Source organism: Ahaetulla prasina, chromosome 3 (assembly GCF_028640845.1).
Source record: "Ahaetulla prasina isolate Xishuangbanna chromosome 3, ASM2864084v1, whole genome shotgun sequence".
NCBI lineage: Eukaryota > Metazoa > Chordata > Lepidosauria > Squamata > Colubridae > Ahaetulla > Ahaetulla prasina.
The window spans coordinates 38619950-38645383 of NC_080541.1; the positions used below are offsets into that span (position 1 = coordinate 38619950).

General features: G+C 37.0%; 2 protein-coding genes across 2 annotated transcripts; both read left to right on the plus strand.

Annotated features, from left to right (window-relative positions):
• The first annotated feature begins 242 nt into the window (after window positions 1–242).
• Window positions 243–8385, plus strand: LOC131194903 (fatty acid-binding protein, adipocyte-like). The gene is made up of 4 exons (XM_058176484.1): window positions 243–394; window positions 3097–3269; window positions 6354–6455; window positions 8159–8385. The coding sequence occupies exons 1-4, from the start codon at window positions 322–324 to the stop codon at window positions 8207–8209; spliced, it is 399 nt and encodes a 132-aa protein (XP_058032467.1). The 5' UTR covers window positions 243–321; the 3' UTR covers window positions 8210–8385.
• Window positions 8386–12117: 3732 nt separating this feature from the next.
• LOC131194904 (myelin P2 protein-like) lies at window positions 12118–17745 on the plus strand. Its single transcript, XM_058176485.1, has 4 exons — window positions 12118–12662; window positions 14735–14907; window positions 16197–16298; window positions 17474–17745. Exons 1-4 carry the CDS (start codon window positions 12590–12592, stop codon window positions 17522–17524), a joined length of 399 nt encoding a protein of 132 aa, XP_058032468.1. The 5' UTR covers window positions 12118–12589; the 3' UTR covers window positions 17525–17745.
• Window positions 17746–25434: the final 7689 nt, after the last annotated feature.

Sequence of the window (25434 nt, forward strand, 5' to 3'; positions counted from 1 at the left end):
ATTAGTCATACTAAATACAGTATAACTTGGGGAGGGGGAGAAAAAGTAGCAGAAATCACTACTGCAGCTAGAACAAAACATAATAGTTTAGGTGCTGGTAATGCTTTGTCCTAATGGCTAATAGCACTATGACCCACTAAGAAAAAAAAATGTTAAATCAGAGCCATTGATTGCCTGTGTGACTATTGGCTAATAGCAGAAAATCACATGGTCAAAGCTTCTTTTTAAAGGCATGAGTGAAGTTAGTTAACAGAAGTGGTGATTACATCGAGATTTGCAGGAAGGTGTTTTAGAGTGTGTTAGAAAACTTAGTCCTTCATAATGTGTGAACCATTTTTGGGAACTTGGAAACTAATTTCAAGTGAAAAGTTTGATGACTACATGAAGGAGCTGGGTAAGAATTATTTATTGAATTTAGTAAAAAGCTTTGTTTTTGCTGGAGAATGTGGTTATGCAGAATTTTTATTAGGTATGTAATTAGTGGACTTCTTTTACTATAAACTTAACCTGTGACAATATAGCTCTTTTTTCTTCATTGTTAATAGTAATGTAAGGGAAAAACTCTTGCTTACATTGTTAGCTATGCTGGATTCCAGAGTAATCCATGTTATACTGTATGTCTGTTAAGTAAAATGCATTTTGTTTGCATTTTATCTGGCTGCCTACTAATTTTTGAATGTACAAATTCAGTTAATATAGCATAGATTGTAGAATGTTACCCTGGAATTGTTTTATTAAATATTAGAAAAGCATGAAATCATATTTTAAGTTTTGTATAGCATTTGTATCCAGGATACTTACCACAGGAGTGTGAAAGGCTCTTGCTACTTGTTTATTTAAATGTTTATTGTCTGATATTTTCTCAACATACATTAACACTGATACAAATGTTAACAAATTGCCTCAAACAGAAGAAGCTCTGATCAGATGCTCCCTTATATGAAAGCTTATGGTTTGTTTTTTCTTCTGGTCCAATGTGAACAAGGTTTATGATGCTTGGTAATGGCTGGCTGTGAGCTTTGAACTAGCGGTAATGTTCTTATCAAGACATGCCTGCTTTATGTTAATGATGCTTCAAAGAATTGGCCTGAAGCTTTGCATTGTTTATCCACCACACTTTTTTCAGTAGAATGCTGGCCCCTTGTTTAATTGTGGTGAAACTAATGTATGCAAATAGCCTACTTCCAATATCAATATATATAGGGCATAGGAATAAAGATACCTCTAAACCTGTTAAACTCTCTTTTCTTGGACCTTCAAGTTCAAGAAGGGCCATAGTTTTATCCTGGAATACTTGCATTTTTATTTTTTGTTTGTCAAACATGTACAAGGTAGCAAGTATAAGTATGAACATAAATATGAACGAAGAAAGTAAATACAGATAATGGGGACAGTAGGACAGGGACAGTAGGCATGCTAGTGCGCTTATGCACGCCCCCTTTACAGACCTCTTAGGAATGGGGTGAGGTCCACGGTAGACAGTTTAAGGTTGAAGCTGCATTATCTGCAGAAATTTTACACTTCATTTTCTGGCTAATGGAACCTCTAGCAGTAAGTGATATGGAAGACTTCTGAGACTGCTGTTAACTTGGAATAGATAATATGGCAATAAAGAGGTAGTTTTCTGCATCTCTTTGCACCCTTCTAGTGACTGTATTTTTGCATTTTTTTTCAGTCAGCAGGCTTCACTTAAATGAACATATCTCAGTACGATGTAAGAACTAAGTTTCTCCCTAGGTGAAGGTAGCTTCCCAGGTGCCTCTGCTGCTACTGCTTAACAACCTGGGGGACAATCTTCTACTTAAATTTTTGTAGAGATCAGCCATTACAAATATTTCTTCAGTTGAAATGCAGATATATCTGGATTATAGCAAATTATGTAGAGTAAGGAATTTAGTTCATATAATACTTATTTCAAGAAATTATATTTGCCTCCAATCTTTTGAAAAGAACATTCAGTGGAAATGGGCATTAAAATGAAGGTAATATTTGGTAAATAAGCCATTGAGTAAAGTCTTTGTTTTTAAAAAATGATTATGTTCTGGATAAACATAGAAAAAGCTTTTCTAACCCCTTAGAATGGAGGACCCCACCTAAATTGTCCCATCACCATGGAAGCCCTTTGATGTGTTCTTGCTAGCAATCATAACTAGTAATCATGCTATGCACCAGTTAAACTTCTTGATGTTGAACAGTATAATTTGCTATCATGGTAGTTGCCATCACTTTATCGTATAATTCAGGTCTATATTACTTTAAGAATCAGAAAGGCAGCTTCCCCTGAATGCCAGTTTGGGGAGAAAGGTAACAGCCTGACTTCTGATCTGAATACTTCTCACTAATGTATGGCTGCCCAGTGTAGAAAACAGGATGCTGAATAGGACCAACCAGATTCTGATATTTCTTTTTCCCATGGTTTCTGGGAAATTATCTTTCTCAATCTGTGACAGCCTGGAGTAAATATTGCTCTGGATAGAAGGAGGGCTTTTAGTATTCCTCTCAATAGTTTATAGTTTGATTCATTTAAATGTTTATGTTGATGGCTTTGAGTAATTGTAATAAATAGTGATGTTGCCTTAAAGGAAAAGCCACCTTATGCTATTTGTTAGCTAGATCAAATGAAATCAGCCTGGATATTTATGAAAACACATATTAAAGCTAATTGATGGAAACTACTTCGGATTTCGTATACAAAATATACCAAATAGTTGGGGGAGAGCAGAGATTGGATTGGACTGTTGCTTTATTATTTTCAGCCTAGTTTATGGCAGACAACAGAGTCACCTAACTCAATACACAATTCATATTGGTCCCCAGATCAAATATCCAGCTTGTACACCATGCCTTAAAACTTTTCTTACCTCCAGCTCAATTTTTATACAGAGAAGCTCTAATCAAAGGCAAACCCCATCAAGATAAAAATGACTGTAGGAAAAGAACTTTGTGTTTAAACTCTTTACTCTCTCATTCTGTAAGGGTTTGGCTTTAACCCATCTTGAATCAAGTCTTTATAAGTAGGTGGGGTTTTTTTCATTTCAGTCTTCAAGATCAAAACATTTGTGATAAGAAATTCATGATTTTTGGTTTGGTTTGTAGGTGTGGGCTTTGCCACTAGGAAAATAGCTGGAGTGGCCAAGCCCAATATAATTATCACCTGCACTGGGGGTGTTATAACCATTAAGACTGAAAGCAGTTTCAAAAACACCGAGATTTCCTTCAAACTAGAAGAAGAATTTGATGAGACCACAGCAGATGACAGAAAAGTAAAGGTGAGTTCCCTACTTTCCCTTAAATCATTTTGGTTGAGTACATTTAGACTCTTGAAAAGGTATTGTGAATCTTCTTGGAAATGACAATATAGGAACTTCCTCGTTTATAAAATGATGACCATGTGGAATATGCATACCAAACTTAATGACTTGGCTAAGAATTCTAGCAAGCTTAAGTTGGGAAACAAGGGTTTTAACTCTTTCATCCTACAAGATGTTCCTGTTTTGCTGATTTCTGGGCAGGTGACATCCAAGTCAAACAATGGGCTGCAGCCACATGTTCTTGTTAATTAAGAAGAATAGGAAGGCCATTGGGAGATCTAAAGCACTGATGAAAGTAAACTGTAAAGTGATGTTTCACAACCTTGGCAACTTGAAGATGTGTGAACTTCACTCCGAGAATTCCCCAGCTAGCCATGTAGCATCCCCGTTTCCTGAAGATTAAACTCATAGTTTTAGATCTAAAATTTGGACACAGCGTGAAGCTTGGTGGATGCCAACAAAGGTACAGGTAGTCCTCGACTTACAACAGTTCATTTAGTGACCAGTCAAAAGTTACAATGGCACTGAAAAAAGTGACTTATAACCATTTTTTATAACCATTGTAGCATCCCCATGGTCCCAAGATCAAAATTCAGATGCTTGGCAACTGACTCATACTTGCAAAAGTAACAGTGTTCCAGTGTAATATGATATTTTGTGACAGACAAAATCAATGGGGAAGCCAGATTCACTTAACAATTGTGTTATTAACTTACCAATTACAGTGATTCATTTAACAACTGTATTGCTTAGCAACAGAAATTTGGGGCTCAGTTGTGGTCGTAAGTTGAGGACTACCTATATCCATATATATATATATATATATATATATTGAGCCAATTTGGTCTTTTGATTAAGGCCCCAGGCTAGAAGTCCTGCCTTAGGCATGAAAGCCAGGGGACAGTCACTCTGTCTCAGCCCAACCCACCTCACAGGGTAGTTGTTTTTGGGGAAACTAGGAGAAAGAATTATTAAGTACAAGTACTTTAACAGTTCATTTAGTGACAAGTTACAATGCCACTGAAATAAGTGACTCATTAACATTTTTCACATTTACGATCATTGGAGCATCCCCATAGTCATGGGATCAAAATTGGACACTTGGCAACTGGCATGTGTTTATGACGTTGCGTATCCCAAGATCATGTGATCCATCTTTTGCAACCTTCTGACAAGCAAAGTCAATGGGGAAGCCAGATTCACTTAACAACTGTGTTATTAACATCTGCAGTGATTACTTAACAACTGTGGCAAAAAAGGTCCTAAAATGGAGGAAAACACGTTAAACAAACGTACTGCTTTAGCAGCAAAAATATTGGGCTCAGTTGTGGTCGTACATTGAGGACCGTACCTGTATGTTCGCCTCCTTGAGTTATTTATAGAAAAGAAAGGTGAAATTAAAATAAATTGGTGCCTCAGATCATGGTGGCCCCAGATTTCAAGCGTTTTAAGGAAAATTATATACTTCAAATACATCTGATCAGATTGAGAAAGCTTCTCTCACATCAGCTCTCCAAGGCTGACTAGATTAGGAAACTAATTCCTAATAGACCAGAATATACTTTACTGAGATAGGTTATCGCAGGGGTGAAATCTAAAAATTTTCCCTACCAGTTCTGTGGGCGTGGCTTAATTGGTGGGCATGGCCAATAACAATAAATAATAAAAATAATAAAATATAAAAAACAATAAGAGGTACCAAAAACTAACTTTCACACTTTACATACACGCAACAGAACACAACACAACTGACATACACACACATACACACAAAATGCCACATACAGCTTTGTGAGATTTTGTGTGTTTGTGTAGTTAGAGTGAAACACTACAGAAACACCAAATCTCAGAAAGTTGCACAAATATTAAAATATTTTATTTTATTTATATTTTTTAGATCAGGGGTCTCCAACCTTAGTAACTTTAAGGTTTGTGGACTTCAATTCCCAGAGTTCCTCAGCCAGCAAAGCAGGCAGTCAGTTGCTAGCAGATTCAGCAGATAGATTTTACATAGACATAATCAGTTGCTAGTTAATGCTTTGCCAGTCCAAAAGGAGCAGGAATAAGGTAAGTGGGGAAGGGGCAGTTGGGTGGGCATGGGCTGTTGTAAGAGGTTGTTACAAATGATTTCAAAAGCCTGTGATAATGAGGCAACTCCTCTGGGATCGCCAGAGGAAAAAAAGGTTTTTAAAAGGCTCCTCTGACGATCCCATGGCAGCCCAGAACCTCTTAAAAGGAGGTTTTCTACAAGGTCTTCAGCTGAGGAGCATGTAGAAAACATGTTTTTTAAGGTTCTGGTGATGAGGAACTAAGGTGAGATCGCCAGAGGAGCCTTTTAAAACTTTTTTTAAAAAAGAGTTTAAAGGCTCTGCTGATCTCAGCTTAGCAGCGGGATCCTCAAAGGCTTTTTTTTACTTTTAAAGGCATGTTTCCGGCTGAAGAAAAACTGCTTTTAAAAGTAAAAAAAAAAACCTCTGCTGATGGTGCGGCTCAGCAGAGGCAGGGGGGGCGGGGCCAGGGATTTTTGCCACTGGTTCTCCGAACCAGCAGCCGCCATCGCTACCGGATCGGGTGAGCCGGTCCAAACCGGGAGCATTTCACCCCCGGGTTATCATAACAAAATCTGCTTGTCTTTTACCTTGTTTCCCACTGATACCCAGTAAAGACAAAGGAGCCAGCCAAAGCCTCTTCCTGATACTTTCCCCTTTCCTAGAGTGGAAAGAATACTTCTGTAGCAGCTTCTGAATCTTCTGTTCAAGCCATCTACATAACTCCATACTTATACGAGTAGATATTAGGTATTCCAGGCTATATATATGTTGTTCGTATCTGTGATTATTTTCTTGCAGTGAGCAGAACTTTCACTATGCTAGTAATTTCATTCTAAAAAAAACCCTATTGAATGCTGATTATTGTCTTACTTAGATGCACATTGTGCATAGTTTGAGAACTGTGTTGTTTTGCCTAAATTGATTCACATATTTCAAATGCTGCCTTTTCTTCACTAGGTTGTAAAACTAACCAGATGATTTTTCTTGGCAGAGTATTGTGACACTAGACAATGGCTCACTCAGTCAGGTGCAGAAATGGGATGGCAAAGAGACAACAATAAAAAGAAAAATAGTGGATGGTAAAATGGTTGTGGTAAGTTCATTTTTGGTTATAAACATTCGAGATGTTTTCCAGCAATAGAAATTGCAGGTTTATGAGTGAACATTTTTCAAAGGGGAAAGAGTAAAACAAAGATATTCTCTTTTTACTATCCTATAGAAGAAAGATGTGTCTTATTTTGGTTGGTGAGTCAAGAATTCCTTGAAGTTAATTTATTTTATTTATTTATTTATTTATTTATTTATTTATTTATTTATTTATTTGATTTTTATACCGCCCTTCTCCCGAAGGACTCAGGGCGGTGTACAGGCAGCAGTAAAAAATAACAATACAATGTACAATTTAAAATAGAAATTAAGAAACTTATTATAATTAGCCTAGCATTTTAAAAATTTATAAAACTAATAATAAGCAAGTTAATACAGAAGGGAAATATTAAGCTATTTTGAAAGTAGAACAGTATATCTTGTGGGTTTTTTTTAAAGTATTTAAAGCAAATCTCACTTTGAGAACACTATTTTAGACAACCATTCTCCGATTCTCAATCTGAGAATGCATCAGATTGGCTGAAATTAAAGTAAATTTGCAACAAACATCCTTTTTAGTGTAGAACAATTTCAAAATGAAGCAGGTTTTAAATATTACGATTCAGTAGCAGACCCTAGCACTGAGTTGATTTGAAATGAATGGCCCTACTTATGGCCAAATGGTGATTCTCATATTTATACACTTATAATCTATAATTTTTACAAGAGCAGAGTAATGGATCAGATTGAAAAGTGATATTGATGGATGTTGTAATCTCTAATGGGACATGCAGGGAAACTCCACTCTTTTGATATTTAAAACCTTTTCCATAGGCACCACCTACATGCTTCCAAAAAGACAAATGAAAAGAAAATCCTAGTAATTGAAATGGTGTCTTGATTTTAGCAAAGAAAAAGCATTCTAGCAGACAGTTTCTCACTGAAAAGTAATCGGAAATACTCTTCTAACTAGAAAAGGTAATGCCAACCTGCCATGTATGAGCTGTGGCAAGAGCAGTTTCAGGAAAATGAGAAGTCATTCAGATTTCAGGATGAAGTTGGTGTGCAGGCACATGTGCAAACAAGACAATTGAATTAACTGATCGTTTGTGACATCATCAAGGGAAGGGCCTTAAGCAAATGTGTTTTCAACAAAAATGTCTAAACACGTTGCCAGTAAGGCGTTATGTCAATTTGCACAACCTATGAACTGTAGAAACTCGATGGTATCTTTAAAACCCTTGCTTAAATATTCTGAATATTTCTCAGTGTTTTATGCAAGCATAATTAAAATTATTTAAAAACCTAATATTCCGTCCATTGTTAAACAGCAAAGTAAGTCAAATTCTCTTCAAGCAAGCCAAAAGAGCAATTTTCAAATATTGGAAGTTGTTTTTCTGGCCTTTTTGGAGAGAATTTGTCTAATGCATTTTTCAGTGGTCAAGGATATAAGCACATATAAGCAGACTTAAGCAATTTGAGTCTTATTTCCTTGGATATGATTTTTTTTAATAACGCACCATTGCCTGAGGTTATGCAATACACTAAGCCAAAATTGGCTTAGCGTGTTGCATCAATCCAAGTTTTGTTGGCTTCCTTGATAGTCTCATACTTCATTTGGATAAAGGGACACTTGATCCACTTACTGGAAATAACTGTATTGCTGATATGATATAATGGTGATATTCTTGTGCTTTTTTTCTCTTCTAGGAGTGTGTAATGAACAAAACTGTCTCCACTAGAGTGTATGAGAAAGCATGAAAAATCCATGTTGTACAAATTTAGAAGTGTCTCAAAGCAAAATATGAAGTTTGATTCACGGAGCAGAGCCTTCAGCTCTGCCGAAGTTGAATTTGACAGACCAACTCCCAATTACTTTTGTACCTAATTCAGAACATTTTGGTAATTCAATAAAGTATTTACCTTGAAATGAAAAAGTTTCTGGGTCAATTGTGGAAACTGAATAAGGATCAGTCCAAACTAGATTTTCAGGTTCTGTTTATTGGATCAACTTAGCCTCATTACTCCTCACTTATTTAAATATTTTTTAAAAAATCTGACTGTAGTAAATAATGAAATAGGCTAAGGTGTAATCGTCCTGCTCCAGCTATTCTTTTACACTGTGTACATTGAAAAGTTCATTGTTTCTCTACTACTGTATTTGCTGCTTTACTTCCTATAGAAAAATCAATTTAAAAATATAATAATAATGCTGGTATAACTATACAGTCCAGGGCTCCCTTCCAGTGGGTGGTTTTAGGAATCATCTTTTTGGAGCCATAATTTGTTAGAACAAATTTCTAGGATTCTTCCTGAGAATAAATTAATGTCTTTGGGGAAAATAGGAAGGCCAGACGTTGTTTGTTGCGCTATCTGGAGCATAGTTCCAAGAATTGCCCATATTGGCTATTGTAAAAAATGTTTAAAGCAGGATTTCTAAAATCTGCAAATTATATTTGAAAGTTATGCTGTGGACTTGGCATAAAGTGATTTGCCATAATAGACATGGCCAGCATGACTATATTCATTTACCAGGACATTAGATTGATTCCTAAATTCCACAGTTCTCCACCATCCTGGTTTACCTTTCTCTGAGTTGAGATGCCAACTTCCTAAGAAAGCATTGGCTGTGTAGCTTCTCGCTCTTCTTTCCCTGATTTAAGAATGCTTAGGGATTCCAGAAACAGTCAAAAATAAAAGATGAAGTTGTTGTTTAACTTACAAGAATAAGCTTCCCCTTCAAGTATTTTGAGTATAGAAAGGGAGAAGGGGAAAGGAAACACACCAGGAACTGAGACAAATAAAAGAAGGCTCCTTAATGGAAGGTCCAAGTGGGGATAGCATTCCATTTTTGTAAAAAAAAAATTTAAATCATTTTCAAGTTATTAGGAAACACACTTTGTAAAGCAACCTGTGAAGCAATGATTTTATCTCTTACTTGGGGCAGAGATCATGCTGCAAATGAACACATATTTAGAGCATTACAACAAAATGACTCAGCTTCTCCAGCCAACATTATCCCTATCAAATAAGTGCAAATACTAGGACTTACCCAGCTTTCATCAAATACAGGAAGCAATATTTATATTCAGAGAATTTATAAGTATTTATCCTTTTTTTGGCACCCAGCTACCTTCCCTTCCAACTACCAACTTCTTTCTTTTATTCTTTGTACTGTATCAGCATCAGTGTGGGAGGATTATCATTTAAAGCACGGGTGTCAAACTCGCTGTGTCATGTTTCATGATGTTTTACCCATTTGCAGAGCTGGGATGGGCATGGCCTACACGTGGCACATCCTGCCTGCAGGCCGCCAGTTTGACACCCCTGATTTAGAGCATCATATAAATACAAAAAACCAGATGATCCTGACTTAGGGCTTAATTGTTTTGCTCAATGTTTGTTCCATTTAAAGGTCTGTCTAATCATGTACCTCTTAATACAGATTGTTGTGAATATATTGGTTTAGATGTGGGGAAAGACTAAATATCTAGGTTTGTTGCAGAATCTGTTCCCACATTGGCATCATTGTCAATACTATACTTTCTCAGATGGTAGATCCATACTTGCATATTGACAATACTTAATCAAAACAAATTTTCACAAGTACCAAGAAACAACAGAGCAATGATGCCATCATAAAAGAATTAATGGACACTAGTTTAATATCATGGAGGAAGGAGTTGAAATTTGGAAAGAGATTTCTTAGGATAGCCTCATTTTGAACCTCTTTATGCACAAGTTTGGTCTAGTAGTTAAGACACAGGCTAGAAAGCAAGAGATTGAATTTATTTATTTATTTATTTATTATTTAAATTTTTATACCACCCTTCTCCGAGGACTCAGGGCGGTGTACAGCATAAATAAAAGATAAATAACGAAAGATTTTAAAATACAATATTCAATTAAAAATCTAATTCAATACGCTGCATGTTAAAATTGTTGAATAAAAAGTAATAAATAAATTAAAACCCCTTAAAAACCCCTCTAAAAACCCTCAATATTAAAATTAATCATTAGTTCAATTAATTCAAGTCCTGTCTTAGCCATGAAAGCCAGCTGGGTGATTCTGGGCCAGTCACTCTGCCCAACTCACCTCACAGGGTTGTGGATGTGGGGAAAATAGGAGGAAGGTGTGTTGAATATGTTTGCTGCCTTGATTTATTTATATAACAATATGGTTATAATAATTTATATAAATAATAAAAAACAACTGGAGGCCACCATGGAGAAGAATCTATAGTAGCGTTTCTCACTCTTGACAACTTCAAAAGGTGTATATTTCAACTCCCAGAATTTCCAAGCCAGCTTGCTAAGGGTGAGAAACATTGATATATAGTGTATAGAAAATCAATGGAGGAATCAGATATATATTTCTTGGTTACATCTTAATATTGATAGGGCACTACTTGGACCACCATCCAGGGCAGGCAAAACAGGGAAAGTGAATGTCATATCTTCTTTAGCAGGTAAAACCTTCATACTTAATAAGTAAATTCTGGACCTTACTTCTGAAATATGAATTTCATACCTTTGTCATTTTAAAAGATAAAAGACTTGGACCAGTACATAGAGAAGGGGTTTGGTATCTTAGTAGATCATAAACTGAATGCAAGCCAAAACTATATACACATACATACCTAATCTCCCATCCTAACCTATGTTAATAAAAGCAAAGTCCAGATCACTGGAATAGACAGCTGTTATTCTAAATTAGTCAGGTTGCTTTTGGGGTCCTGTGTTGTGTTAGACATTATATCTTATGAATAATGTTGACAAAAAAAGAATATATGCGAGAGTAGGTGATTGGGATGATCGGGCAAAAACAAATCTGCTAAATAATTGCTAACTCTAACATACTTAGCAATGCTTAACACAATCTTCAAATAACTGAAAAGGTATCTTGAAGAAGCTGATCCCTTGTGTTCCACATAACAAGACTGCAACCAACTTCCTCCCAGAGATGAAATCAAAGGACTGACTAAGGTGGAGGTGTCAAACTCGCAGCATCATGGTGGTGTCACGTGACATATCACAACTTTTTTCTCCTTTGCTAAACCGGATGTGAGAGTGGCCAGCGCATGATGCATCCGGCCCGTGGGCCACAAGTTTAACAGTCCTGGACTAGGAGGAAGGAGCTTTTGAGCAGAATCCTCTTCCATTTTTTAGAATCATAGAAGGAAGCCTCAGAAGTGAGCTAAAGCAAAATAACATAACTGCTTCACTTTGCTTTTAGAAGTGGGGGGGGAACATGTTACTTCACAAAGCATAAAACTTGTAAACGATACTTCAAATATTCTTTCAATGAAGCAAGATATTGTGCCTTCAGGGTTTTGCACAAGTCTACTGAATATTGGGATAAACTTCTTAGCAGCAAAGAAGATGGTCATAAATATAATGGAATTTCCTTTGGTTGAAATAGAAACAGAAGTTAGAAAAGCATCTCTTGTAGTTCCTACATTCCTAGCTGTACACAGGGTTGGGCTGAAATACCTCTAAGGCCATACTATGATCTGTGTTATTAGCCTTTTAGATTATTGTGGTGCCAGGAGAATGTGTCAATATTATGTACAATATAGCACTATACTTTCAACGTTCTGAAATATCTTGACTTTAAGACCTCCTAGTACGTTGACATTCTGATGATGAACACAGTGCAAGGAATTTTGGAATTGGTTTCTTGCCTATAGTACACAACCTTTTCTATCCTAAACACTATTTCATCTGTATTTATTTCCTTAATGGCTACATTAAATTTATTCCTCATCCTCATAAGACAGTGTCATAAGACTTTCCTGAAAATCAAATGCTGTCTTCCCAAGAGCACTGTGTTGCATCTGTGCTCCAGCACAATAGTAGCAAGCTCACGCCCATCACCCTTCCTCTTTGTATTACTGTGGAGGAGTTGGTGGCAGGCAAATGCTGCTGGTCTTGGTACTAGCATGAATGGTATGGCACAAGGGCCCATTGTTTGGCCTCTGACATTGCCCTTCTGCATTGGGAGGTGCTGAGCCCTGCATGTCCTAGGTCTCTCTTTAAAAGATGTGGCTGGGATATTACCATTCATATAATCCATCTGCCTCTTCCTAAGAATTGCTCCTGTCGTTGCCCTTCTCCCAAGGATAACCAACCAGCAAAACTATGTGCAACAAATTTGTGGGAAGCTGGAAACTCATCTCTAGTGAAAATTTTGATGATTACATGAAAGAATTGGGTGAGATTTATCTCGATTTGATTTTTAAAATGTTGCAGATTGCCCATTGTTGATTTCTCATCAGAGTTTTGCTATTAGATCATGAAACATTTAACTTAATTCTCTTCAAAATAAATATTAGAAAACATAAGAATTTTAAAATTTCTTCTTTGGTAGTAAACTTCATAGAATTTATTACTTAGCTTTTATTGTAGTATTAGATGAATAAGTTATTTGTTGTTACTTCCAAGTCATTATTCATGATGGAATAATGAAAAACTTCATCTGAGTCCATTGGAGCTCGGTAGCTAATCAATTTAAATAAATAATCCTAAATTTCCTGATAGCCAGTTTTTACCGTAAATAAAATTATTTGTTGTACAGAAATTGTAGGCATTACTCTATTCGCAGAATTACTCCATCTGATGAAGTCAGATATCTCTGGAATATAAATTTAGTTGTTTATTTTATCCATAGAACTAGGCATATTTTAAGGAAGCTTAATTGGATTAAATATGAAAGTTTGCTATATATATATATTTAAATAAAACTGTATTGCATTGTTTTTGAACATGAAGTAAAACATGAAAAAAGAAAAAGCTATGTGACTTATAATTTGTTTTACTAGAGAATGTTAATTTGGTTTGTTGTAAGATCAGTATAGTTAAGAAGATGTGCTTTCAGACTACTTTTTTAATCTATGAAAATGCATCTTTGAAAAAACAAAAAAGGAGATTTTGTGTGATGAGGTTATTATCCGGACTGCAAACATCCACATGGCTAATAAATGGCAGTTGAGCAATAGAGTTTCCTATATCTCTTTGGTGCCATCAGATAGTCATCTGGATTTGTATAGCCCACACATGCTTTATTTCTACATCATCAAGAAGTACCGGTCATACCGAGCAATCATTCATCTCTGTAAATGCATCATCAGATATCAAACATCAAAAGAAAGAATATGGTTATCACACTTGGAGGTAATATGTAAAATGCACTAAATTTCTCCCATGTGCATACGCACTGTACACATTCAGATGCATGCATCTGGTGCCGAAGATTCAATAACTAAAATCAGATCTTGCATGTTGATTTAATGGTAGGTGAAAGTGACTTTACGACAGAGGTGGGTTTCAGCAGGTTCTGACCAGTTCTGGAGAACTGGTAGCGGAAACTTTGAGTAGTTCAGAGAACCGGTAGTAAAAATTCTGACTGGCCGCGGCCCCATCTATTCTCTGCCTCCCAAGTCCCAGCTGATTGGGAGGGAATGGAGATTTTGCAGTAATCTTCCCCTTAATTGGGGAGGGAATGGAGATTTTACAGTATCCTTCCCCTGCCATGCCCACCAAGCCACACCCAAGCTATGCCATGCCCACCAAGCTACACCCACAGAACCTGTAGTAAAAATTTTTGAAACCCACCACTGGTTTACAAGATAGGTGCAGACTGCACAAGCAGCATGTGGAAGATGCTTCAGCCCCATACAGAAGGAGGGAGAGTGTGGGAAATGTTTCAAATGGGACTCTAGTTTTCTGGACAGTAAAAGTAAAAGAGGAGAGGCATACTTTCAATATTGCAAAACTCTGTTAATGTGCAATAAAGGTACAGTTAGTACTCCTGGTTGTGCTTCCTCACAGGACTAAAATTTCTTCTGGAAACCGACTCTTCATGTAGAAAATATATCACAGAAAAGCAGTTTCTTTCTACTTTGGCTTCCATTTCTTATTTATTTAATTTTATTATTCATTTGATGCTACTATTTTAGCTTTTCTCAACCAGGCATTCTATAGACTTATTGGAGCACAATTCCCATTGTCCCCTGCCAGCTGTTCCTTATCATCACTGTGGAATATGGAAATTCTACCCTTAGGGAGGGTATTGGGCTGTGACTGTGTGGTTCACAGCAATGCATGTTTATCCTACTAGGAACACAAATAAATGCTGTTATTTAAATACGAATTTAAATATGAGTAAAGGTACGTCATATGTAAGAGATAATTGGTGTAAAGGATTGCATAATACAACCCCCCCACCCATGTACACTTTTTGTCAAATGAGTAATGAATGACTACTTTTCTCTTGGTGTTCCATAGGAGTGGGATTAGCCACTAGGAAACTTGGTAACTTGGCAAAACCTAAAACCATCATCAGCATGAAGGGTGATGAGGTCACAATCAGAACAGAAAGTACCTTTAAAAATACACAGATCACATTTAAGTTGGGTCAAGAATTTCAAGAAACCACAGCAGATGGCAGAAAAACCAAGGTGAATAAGCTTTTTTCTTTCTTTCTTTCTTTTACATCTAATCTGAGGTATTTTGATGATTTTAGGAACAGTGTAAGAGTTTCCAATCACAGAGGAAATTAATAAGTGAGTCATTCGGATAACAGTTGATTACCGTCTACCATATTTCCTCAGAGTTCAGTCCTGATGTGGGAAATTCTCATTAGTGTTGGATATGTTTAAGATGTATTTTGAAAGAAAAGGAAGAAAAATGTCTTTTAATTGATAATCTTTGTAACTTCCTTTTTACTATAAAAGAACCACTGTATGTTGGCTGCAAAAATTCAGATGACTACAAGAGGGTTGTATAGAGGTAGAGAAAAGGGACTTTGCCACCAAATAGTGAGGCCCTGGATTTTCCACCTCAGGTTAGGCAGACTTACATAGAACTATGGCTTTGATACAAACAAGACAGAATCAAGAAGGGCCCCAAGGATTATACAAACACAAATAATAATTCAAAGGAGACAAAGCAAACAAGGCCCAAACTAAAACAGGCATGTGAGAACTGAGCATAAATCATGTGGAAGATAAAGCAGAAATACAGGAAGAGGAACAATCAAGAGGAAAATATACTATAATATATATTGAAGGTCATTTGTTTGTGATTCAATAGCAGAAAAACAATTGGCACCTTATTGCTAATAAAACTGTAGCTATTTAATATACAGTAGCAAAGCTCAAGGTTGCAAGTGACTATGATGGAACAATACATGTGCATGATTCAGAAATAGCAAAATGGATATAGGGAACAGCTTGCCTGGTGACTTCATAGACTCATCTCTATTGTTTTTATATCTACAGTACAAAAGTAGTTTGCTCTGGCTTTTTTCCAGGGTGCATTTGGACTTCTTGGTTGAGTCTCTTGCTCTGCTGTCTCTTGGCAGTCCATCATCCAAGTTCTGTTTAGTTTTTTCAAGATCAACCACCACTGTCTGCTAAGTACTGCTATCCAGTGTGACAAGCAGGACATATGTGTCTCTTTTTCTCTCTCTCAGCTGATTTTTCCTAAGTGCTAGATGACGACGACGATGACGATGATGATGAATGGATGGATATCTACCCTGTTTCCCCCAAAATAAGACATCCCTTGATAATAAGCTTAATCCGGGCTTTTGAGTGCATGGCAATAGGGAGGGAGGAAGGAAGGGAGAGAGAGAGAAAGATGCATAGTCTTTACACATGGGAATGGTTTAATAGTACTTCACATTTTTATTGTATCCAATCTGTGTCAAAATGATAACTTTTAGAATTACTATTTGGATCTACAGACTGTTGTAACCTTAGAAAAAGGAGCGCTGGTTCAAGTGCAGAAATGGAATGGAAAGGAATCAACAATAAGGAGGAAATTAATTGATGGAAGAATGGTGGTGGTAAGTAGTTCTTCTTAATCAGGAAAACTACAGGATGTGCATTTGTTTAATTTGTTTATTGCAATCTTTTGAATGGCAAGGTATATATTTTGATCACAGCTGTATATATGAAAAGGGTACCCTGTTGAAAATACACATTAAACATTAAAGAATAAAAATGTGTGGCTTAGGAGGAGGTGCATTTTTATCTGCTCAGAGAACAGTTCATGAATGGATGGATTTGAATATGTCCTTCCATAATTGTCCAGTTTAAAGCAGATTTTGATTTTGGGATGATGTTCATCAGTGAAAACATACATGTGAGCCAATTTGATTAAAATCAAGACTACTTTCAAAGGGCCCTAGTGAGTAATGGTATTTTCATCTTTTTACATTAGGAAGAAATAGCAAATGAAGAAGAAAATTACAGAAGAAAATTATGCATGTTAGGGAAATTTTCTCAAACTGTAGATATAAATACAGTGAAGCTGAATAGTAAGAGGGTTAAATCTGATTAAAGGAAGCTGACAGGTAGAATTTGGTACCCCATGATTTAGCAATGGTCGATAATTTGAATGGTTATAAAAGCAAATGAAAAGATTATTTGTAGTTATTACTCACCATAACTACATAATACTTACAAAAACAGTAAGTTCCTTAGCATTATTTCCTAATAAATGCAGTTCAGGGGAACATTGTGTTCCTATCCTGCTTTTTGGCTTTCCTAGTGTAGACTAGATAAACATTTGATTCGTTCATCAAGCTGTGTTCCACCCTCTCCTAAAGCTAAAATTAAGACTGCTTCACTTGTTATAGATTAAAATTATACATACATGTGCAAGGTTTAAGTGACTGGGAGAATCAGTTTCACGTCTTGATCATTAGCATTCAGAGAAAGTTCTAGGTACATGCTGACTTACTTGTTCTTTATTAAATCTTGTGTTACTTAGAATTAAACAAAAGCATCTTGGATTTTGGTCATTGACTTTTGATATACAGTACCAAGAAGGCTGGAAAAGAAACCAAAATCAAAACCAATAAAAACTTGCTAGCTACAATGTTTAACACAAGCTTTTATTATTCATTTTTAATTTTTTAAAAAAAATATGAATTCTCATCTTACATTTGTATAAATATATTGTATAATCGTGTGATTATGACTTGTCTTATATCTCAAATTATGTTCCCCTTTTTAGGAATGCATCATGAAAGGCGCCCTGTGTACAAGAGTTTATGAGAAAATGTGACAAAACTTGAAGTTTATACCAGATGAGACCAATCTCCACATCATGTCCTTGAGTGGCCAAGGAATTGCCATTTCTGTTCATCTTTTTCCCTTTTACTGGAGAGCAACTAAACTATAAGTATTCATTAAAAAAATTAAGAAAGTAGATCACATTTGAGACTAAATAAATGCTTACCATTGTATAAATGTGTAATTTCAGTGAAATTAAACAGCTGCATCTAGCCTTCCTGAACATTTTTTTAATGAGTTGTTCTTATTCCATAGTGATACACTCTTGCACTACTGAATTTATAGACATTTTACACAGAAACAGGCATATTCATAATTTCTTTAAATGATATGTTATACAGTCCAGGTATGCTGCTCTGGGGTCCTTGACATTATAAAATAAAATATTCACCATCTCTTAATGAAAGGCAAGAGTTTATTTATTTTCTCCTAAAGCTGTGCTGTGAATCTGAGATCTCACATTAGGCTAAAGTAATTGTCGTGTCCCACTCCTCCGCTGATGGCCGGGTCAGGGAAATCCGAATCAGGCTTGCCTCTGCAGCTCTGCCCAAAGTCCTAGCAAAGTCCTCAGAGCAGGCAGGAGACCAGAAAGTGACTTCAGCAAGATAAGTTCGACTTTGCCTGACTCAGAGACTGCCAGAAAGCAGATCCTTTATATAGGCCATGGGGTGTGGCTCCATGACTCAGCACTCATTAAGGCCTGCCCCTCCCTTCCTTCTGTTGCCTCCACCTATCCAGTCTTCTGATGCGAGGGTCACTCCAATCAGCAGCTGTTGGAAATAAACTTTCCTCAGGCTCACATGCTGTGGAGGAGGGGGAGGGGTCTAGCTGCTCCGTGGAGCCAGGGCTGGGGCCGGGGGGTGCTCCCTCCTCTGCAGCCTGCTTGGGCATGGAGCCAGGGCTGGGGCCGGGAGATACCCCTTCCTCAGCCTGTCTGGGCATGGAGCCAGGGCTGGGGCCGGGAGGACATTCTTCAGCGTTCGGAAGCAGATAAGCAGACCCCGGCTGTGGTGAGAGCGGGCAAGACACAACAGTAGTTCTCAGCTTAGTTCAACATATTTCATCCTGACTATGCACAGCAGATAGGAAACATGGTGAGATAAGCTAATTCTGCTTTATTACAAACTACATTAATAGAATCTTGCAAGTCTCTTCCCTCCTCTTATCTTTACAGCCCAATAGATAGGGAGGATCCCTTCAGGAGCCTCTTGCTCCACCCATTATGCATCTGTGGGCTATGCTCCCTCTTATCAGTCAATTCTCTAGGCAGCATCTCTTCACCAGGTCTCTCAAGGTCATTACCACGTACCAATAAAAAAGTAGATCACATTTTTGTGTCACTTTCCTGATTATCAGCTTCACAGCAGAAAGGGAAGTGAGAGTCAGTGTCGTCATCCCCACCCAAATGAAAGGCTTCACACTTTTTGGTCCTTGGTCCTACCTACCAACTCATTCAACTTCATTCAACATTGGCAGTGGGTGCCCAACCAGGTAGGTTTGGGTGGGGTAGGTGTGTGGATGTGTTAAAAAAAATCATGGCACCTCCGATTATGGACACCATTTTTTTTAATCCCTGAATTCAGATTTCACTGTCACAAATCAATTTAATCTTCTTTAGCTTGGTACCTTCTCGATGTGTTGGAATAAAGTTCACAACTTTACAATACCTCCAATGCATCTGGAAGTGAGCAGATTAAATAAGGTTTTAAAGAATATAAGGTTCGGTGATAAAGTTTTCTTACACCTGATCAGAATTGATGTTTTTCCTCTCAGAATTCAACCTATACAAGAGGAGATTTTAGTGCTGCTGTTCAAAGCCTTAAAAAGGTTTACTTCATTTTGTTTGTTCATACCTAAATTACTGGCCTAGTATGCTTTATTAAGAGAGAGAAAGAGAGAAATGCAGCTGCTCAGCTCTGCAACAGATCTGCCTGGCACTTTCTCTATAGAAAAATAACCATTAGCAGCTGTGTCATGGGAATTAAGAGTTTTTCCAGAACAGGAAAAGTGCAACTGTGCTGATAGCACAGAAAAAAATAAATAAATAGATGAGGTAGATGGTACATCCTATTGATGAATAGGCAACATGCAATCAAATTCTAAGCCTTTGTTTTAGCAGGCACTCAAGTGGGTGGAGGGGCCCTGAAACTGCTCCAATCTTTCTAAAAATGATCAGAGTACATCCTGTGCTTCAATTTAATATAATTTAGACATACCAGACATAACTGAAGATACACATAGGATACAACTCCAGCCACTTGTCCATTCACCACTTCTTTTCGTTTAGCTTATAACTTGAATGATTGAAATTTTATTTATGATTGTCTCATAACATTGTCCCGTTTCATAGACAAGTGTCAGCATATAATAATGAAACTCGGGTCTTTTTTTTCACTCTGCTAAGTAGGAATTATGCACCCTTATTGTGCTATTAATAATAAGATAAGAATACTATAATGATTAATAGCAGAAGTAAATATTACAATCAGATTATATTGAAGGCAGCAATATAATTGGCTTGTTACCTCAAGCCAATATTTGTCAAGTCAATAACATAACATAACATAATAACAGAGCTGGAAGGGACCTTGGAGGTCTTCTAGTCCAACCCCCTGCCCAGACAGGAAACCCTACACCATTTCAGACTATCCAATGGCTATCCAACATTTTCTTAAAAATTTCCAGTGTTGGAGCATTCAGAACTTCTGCAGGCAAGTTGTTCCACTTATTGATTGCTCTAACTGTCAGGAAATTTCTCCTTAGTTCTAAGTTGCTTCTCTCCTTGATTAGTTTCCACCCATTGCTTCTTGTTCTATCCTCAGGTGCTTTGGAGAATAGTTTGACTCCCTCTTCTTTGTGGCAACCCCTGAGATATTGGAACACTGCTATCATGTCTCCCCAAGTCCTTCTTTTCATTAAACTAGACTAGACAGTTTATCTATTTTCTATTTTAACTATTATCTATTTTAACTATTAACAGCTTCGTAAGATCAAAAATGGAAATACTTTACTTGCTATTTGGTTACTTACACTGGAGAAGTCACAGCTCCAGTTCTCATAACATGTTTGGACATCAGATTTACTTAACTGCAATTACCATAGCTACATTCATATTTTATGCTAAACTTTGGTGCACATATAATATTAAGCCAAAACCAGGGCTTAATAAGGCTTAGTATGGTCGTTCTGAACCTTGTTCAGTATGGTCGTTCTGAACATACCTCCATATGTATTGCCAAGGTTGCCTGGAAATCTGCATATTTAGAAGATGCTAAAATGGAGAAGGTTGGCTTAGCAGAGTATGAAAACAAGGCTGGGTTTTATTATAATATTATGACAGTTGTCTGTGAAAGGGAATAATGTTATGAGGCATTCCTAAGCAGAAATTGATCAATTAAGATTCTCATTAAAGACTAAATATCTGCAGTGGTCTTCTTGCACTCACAGTTCTTGAGGTTTTTATTCATGATTCTCAGTTCCACAGGAACACTATGTAGCAGTGGTGAAATCCAAAAATTTTTATTACCGGTTCTGTGGGCGTGGCTTGGTGGGTGTGGTGTGGCTTGGTGGGCATGGCAGGGAAAGGACACTGCAAAATCTTTATTCCCACCCCAGTCTAGGGGAAGGATATTGCAAAATCTCCATTCCCACCCCACTCTGGGGCCTGTTGGAGATAATGAATAAAAGTGTGTAAACTGTACAGTGAGTTAAGTCTACTTCCACAATTACACTCAGATCCACAAATGATACCTTCTAATTGGGTTTCCATTTGACAAACTGGCTAAAATTACAGTGTTTAGTTATCCTTGACAATTCATGGTATTAATTCCCATGTTTATTAAGAAGGAAATGGTGCATCTTGCTACTTAAGAAACCCTGCACTGGGTAATAGGCCATTGTACTTCAGATGGAAAAATAACTTCCTGAAAATAATAGTAACAAAATTTGGATTAAAGTTCAAAACATCATTAGAAAATAATCAGTGCTAAAAGTTTTGCACAACATAACTTGTATTGCTAAGTTGCTCTAGGCTTTCGATTATATCAACTTTTCAACATACTTTCCCATATGTTTTTTTTTTTCTGGTAACAATATAAAAAAAATTATTTAAGGAAATGAAAGGCTCAGGGGACTTTGAGCAGAATAGCCAAGCCACATTTGTTAGATGAAGAATCTGATTCAGGGCCAAGCAATTTGACCCTGAAAGTTGTTTCCATATGTGGACAAATATCATGCAGACTACTTTGAGTTAGTTTTCATTTTCTTTAAAAGGGAAAACTAGAAATACAGATATATTTGTCAGCAGCTGACAATATGTGGATGCTGTTTTCATTTTAAAAAGTATGTCAGAAGTAAGGACAATTCACAAGGGTAATCAAACTTAAGAAATCATTTTCAGTGTAAACAATACTTTCATGATTTAAATATTCTCAGAAAAATAACAAAACAGCAGAGTTGGAAGGGACCTTGGAGATCTTCTAGTTCAACCCCCTGTTCAAGCAGGAAATCCTATATCATTTCAGACAAATGGTTGTCCAATCTCTTCTTCGAAATCCCCATGTTGGCACACCTACAACTTCCAGAAGCAAATTTTTCAACTAATCAATTGCTCTAAATATCAGGAAATTTCCTTTAGTTCTAACTGTCAGGAAATATTATCTTAATTATCTTAAGAACAGCCAGGATATAAATCATTATTTCAGTCCAAAATGAATAATGATGATTTAAATTACTAGTTCAGTCCAAAATGATTCCTGCTATATTTTACATAAAGCAATACAAAGCTAAAAATGTTAATAACCTTCCCAATGGGGGTGGGAGCTCTGTGATCTTCAAACTGTTGCTGAAGCACAGCCATCAAAAGCCCCAGTAAAATATGACCATTAAAAGAGGATGCTGGGAAATGTAATTTGGCAATTTCCGAAAGATCACAGCAGTGGTGGGTTGCTACTGATTTGTACCAGACAGGGCAAACTGGTAGTGCAGCGGGAGACTCCGCCCACCCGCTTGTATGCTTCTGCGCATGCTCAGAAACTTCTATGCATGTGTAGAAGTGCTGTGTGTGCAAGCGCATGAGCACAAGCAAACTGGTAGCGACGGGATTTGGAACCCACCCCTTGATCACAGGTTTCCCCATTCTTATTTTTAGCATCTGGTTGTGTTCTAGGTTAGTATATTATACATTTCCCCAGCATTTCCATCATTTAAGAGCAATAGGATGAAATTAAGTATAACAACTGGGCTCCTTCAAGTGTGCTCTTGAGTGATGACAATGTGATCTTCTCCTATAGTCTTCTCCAAACTGGGCATCTTCCAGATTCATGAACTTCAGCTTCCTGAATATTTGAACAAAAAGCCAATACAGAGACTTCTAGGCACTGAAGCCTACAGATCTGGATATTATCCAGGCTGCATTGAATTGGAAAGTATAATATGTGGCTTGGGACCAAATATGACAACATGTCCTTCCCCATTTGTTTTTACAGTGGACAGGATACAGAGGTGATAGTGAACATACCCACCTTTCACTTATGCTTCTTGTGCTACCCTCACTTGTAGGAACATGGCCAGCTCCTAGTTTTTAAGGTGAAAGTTGAATTTGTTGTACAGGAAATTAGAGTCAAAGCTCTATATTTTTCACATTTTTGTAAGCATCTGGGGAAAGGGTCACGCATAAATGGGAGTTAAGATTGAGAAATAATGTGGTCTGAGAATGCCTACTGGGATCCAGAGTCTTGTAACAACTGAAAAAATGAATAGCTTGTATGGATTACAACAGATACATTAAAGCTAGGAATTAAATTAGAAATTGAATAAAACTCTACATAGTGAATAAACAGTAAAAGTAAATCGTGGTTTTAAAAAAGTGAAAGTCCCAGAAAGGATTAGTTTGTCAGAGCTCAGATTTTCATAAGATCATAAAGTCCTTTCCCCACTTCTGCCTTGTACAATTTTCTTTTGTGGCAGCATCTCTTTTCTGCCATGTCCACATACAGAAAAGAGTCGATTTTTGTTAAGCAACAAAAACAAACCTAAGTCTTCCTTCATTTTATGGAGTTTAAACAGTGGTGGGTTGCTACCAGTTCTACCAGCAGAACTTACTAGCTATTTGAAATGTTGAGAGCATGTCCCCTCCCTTTCTTGCTCAGATTCATCTGCTGTTGCTTCCCAGATATCTGAATAGTACACACTTTACTAGTGGTCTAACGCAGGGATGAAATCTACTTACCTTCCCTACTGGTTCAGAAGTACATGCGCCGTGTCCGCACGTGGACCCTCTACACATGCGGAAACCCTTCTGCGAATGCGCAGAGGGTAAAAAACAGGTTTCTTCCTGGTTAAAACCAGGATGACCGGTCAGGTGGGCGGAGCCTCACACTGCCGTCGCTACCGGTTCTTCAAACCACCCATCGCCATCTCTACCAGTTGGGCCAAACCGGTCTGAACCAGTAGCATTTCACCCCTGGTCTAACAGACTTGCATAGAGGACTATCTATATCAAAGGAGTTTGGTTTTTTGTTTATCATACTTAATATATCATACTTAGAGACCACCCTTGCACCTAATAAAATTGTTCTTGCCAATATTATTGTCATTGCCTTTCATAGCACTGTTAGTTAAAGTAGTATTTATTAAATTCTTTTCATATAATAAATGTTGGAGTGTTGATGAATAATCTGAAATTTCATGAAGGGGTAGAGAAGTGGAGGAATTTGGATACCTCTGTCACTGAGGCACCATTAACTCTTTTGGGAAAAAGAACTAATATAGAGATTGGAATTGTGGTTGCTAAAATGATAATGAACTCCATATCAATAGTACAATAGCATCCCACTTCATTGTACAAAAATAAAGTTCTGCTAATAATACTTGATTTATCTTCACTCCATACAAAGCCCTTACACAGCTTTTTAGGCCTCCTTCAGATCTCATTAATCACGACCTCACATGACCAAAGAGACATGATTGACTGGAGTATAAAGGCAAGAGAGTTTTTACAGGGTTGAGATAATAAATGAATATGTGAATTCCTAACATATCTGAAGGTCAGCATGACTTCTCTCAACTCCTTCTTCGGAGATATTCTAGGGTATTTCCAACCATGACTCCCACATATACCACAAGAAGAAGAAGAAGAAGAAAAAAGGAAGAAACTAAGATGGTCTGTTGTAAGCAACATGAGTTTACATTTTCCAGTGGATGCAAGATCAGTGGTGTGAATAATTGTAAGACATCAGTGAACCAATGTTTTGGTTTTCCATTTTTGCTATTATCAACCATCTTTACTTTAATCTTAAGAAACTATTTAATCTTAAACTGAGCCGAGATGATGCAGTGGTTAGCGTGCAGTACTGCAGGCTACTTCAGCTGACTGCTAGCTGCAGTTCGGCAGTTCAGTTCTCATCGGCTCAAGGTTAACTTAGCCTTCCATCCTTTTGATGTGGGTAAAATAAGGACCCAGATTGTTCGGGGAAATATGCGGACTCTGTAAACCAGTTAGAGCGGGCTGTAAAAGCACTATGAAGTGGTATATAAGTCTAAGTGCTATTGGTATTGTAATATAAAAGAATACCCCTTTAAAATGAAAATCACATAAATTGGACTAAATGTTATTACATATTATTAGTGCAATTGCCAAAGGAATACAGAAGTTCAAAGACACAACCAACCTGGATTTCAGCTTTAATTAGTCTGAGATAAAATAACCCACACTAAGAGAATGGATGCATTGTGCTCTAAAATATCAAGGTACCAAGCAGTCTACCTCTACAGTACTATGTGAAGTATTTGTAATATCAATGTGGAGAATAATGACTAGAACGAAACATTGTTAAAAATAGCTTTTCTAAGGAAAACGCAGCAATTATCATGCAGGAAAGGAACCAATATTCAGAAAAACTT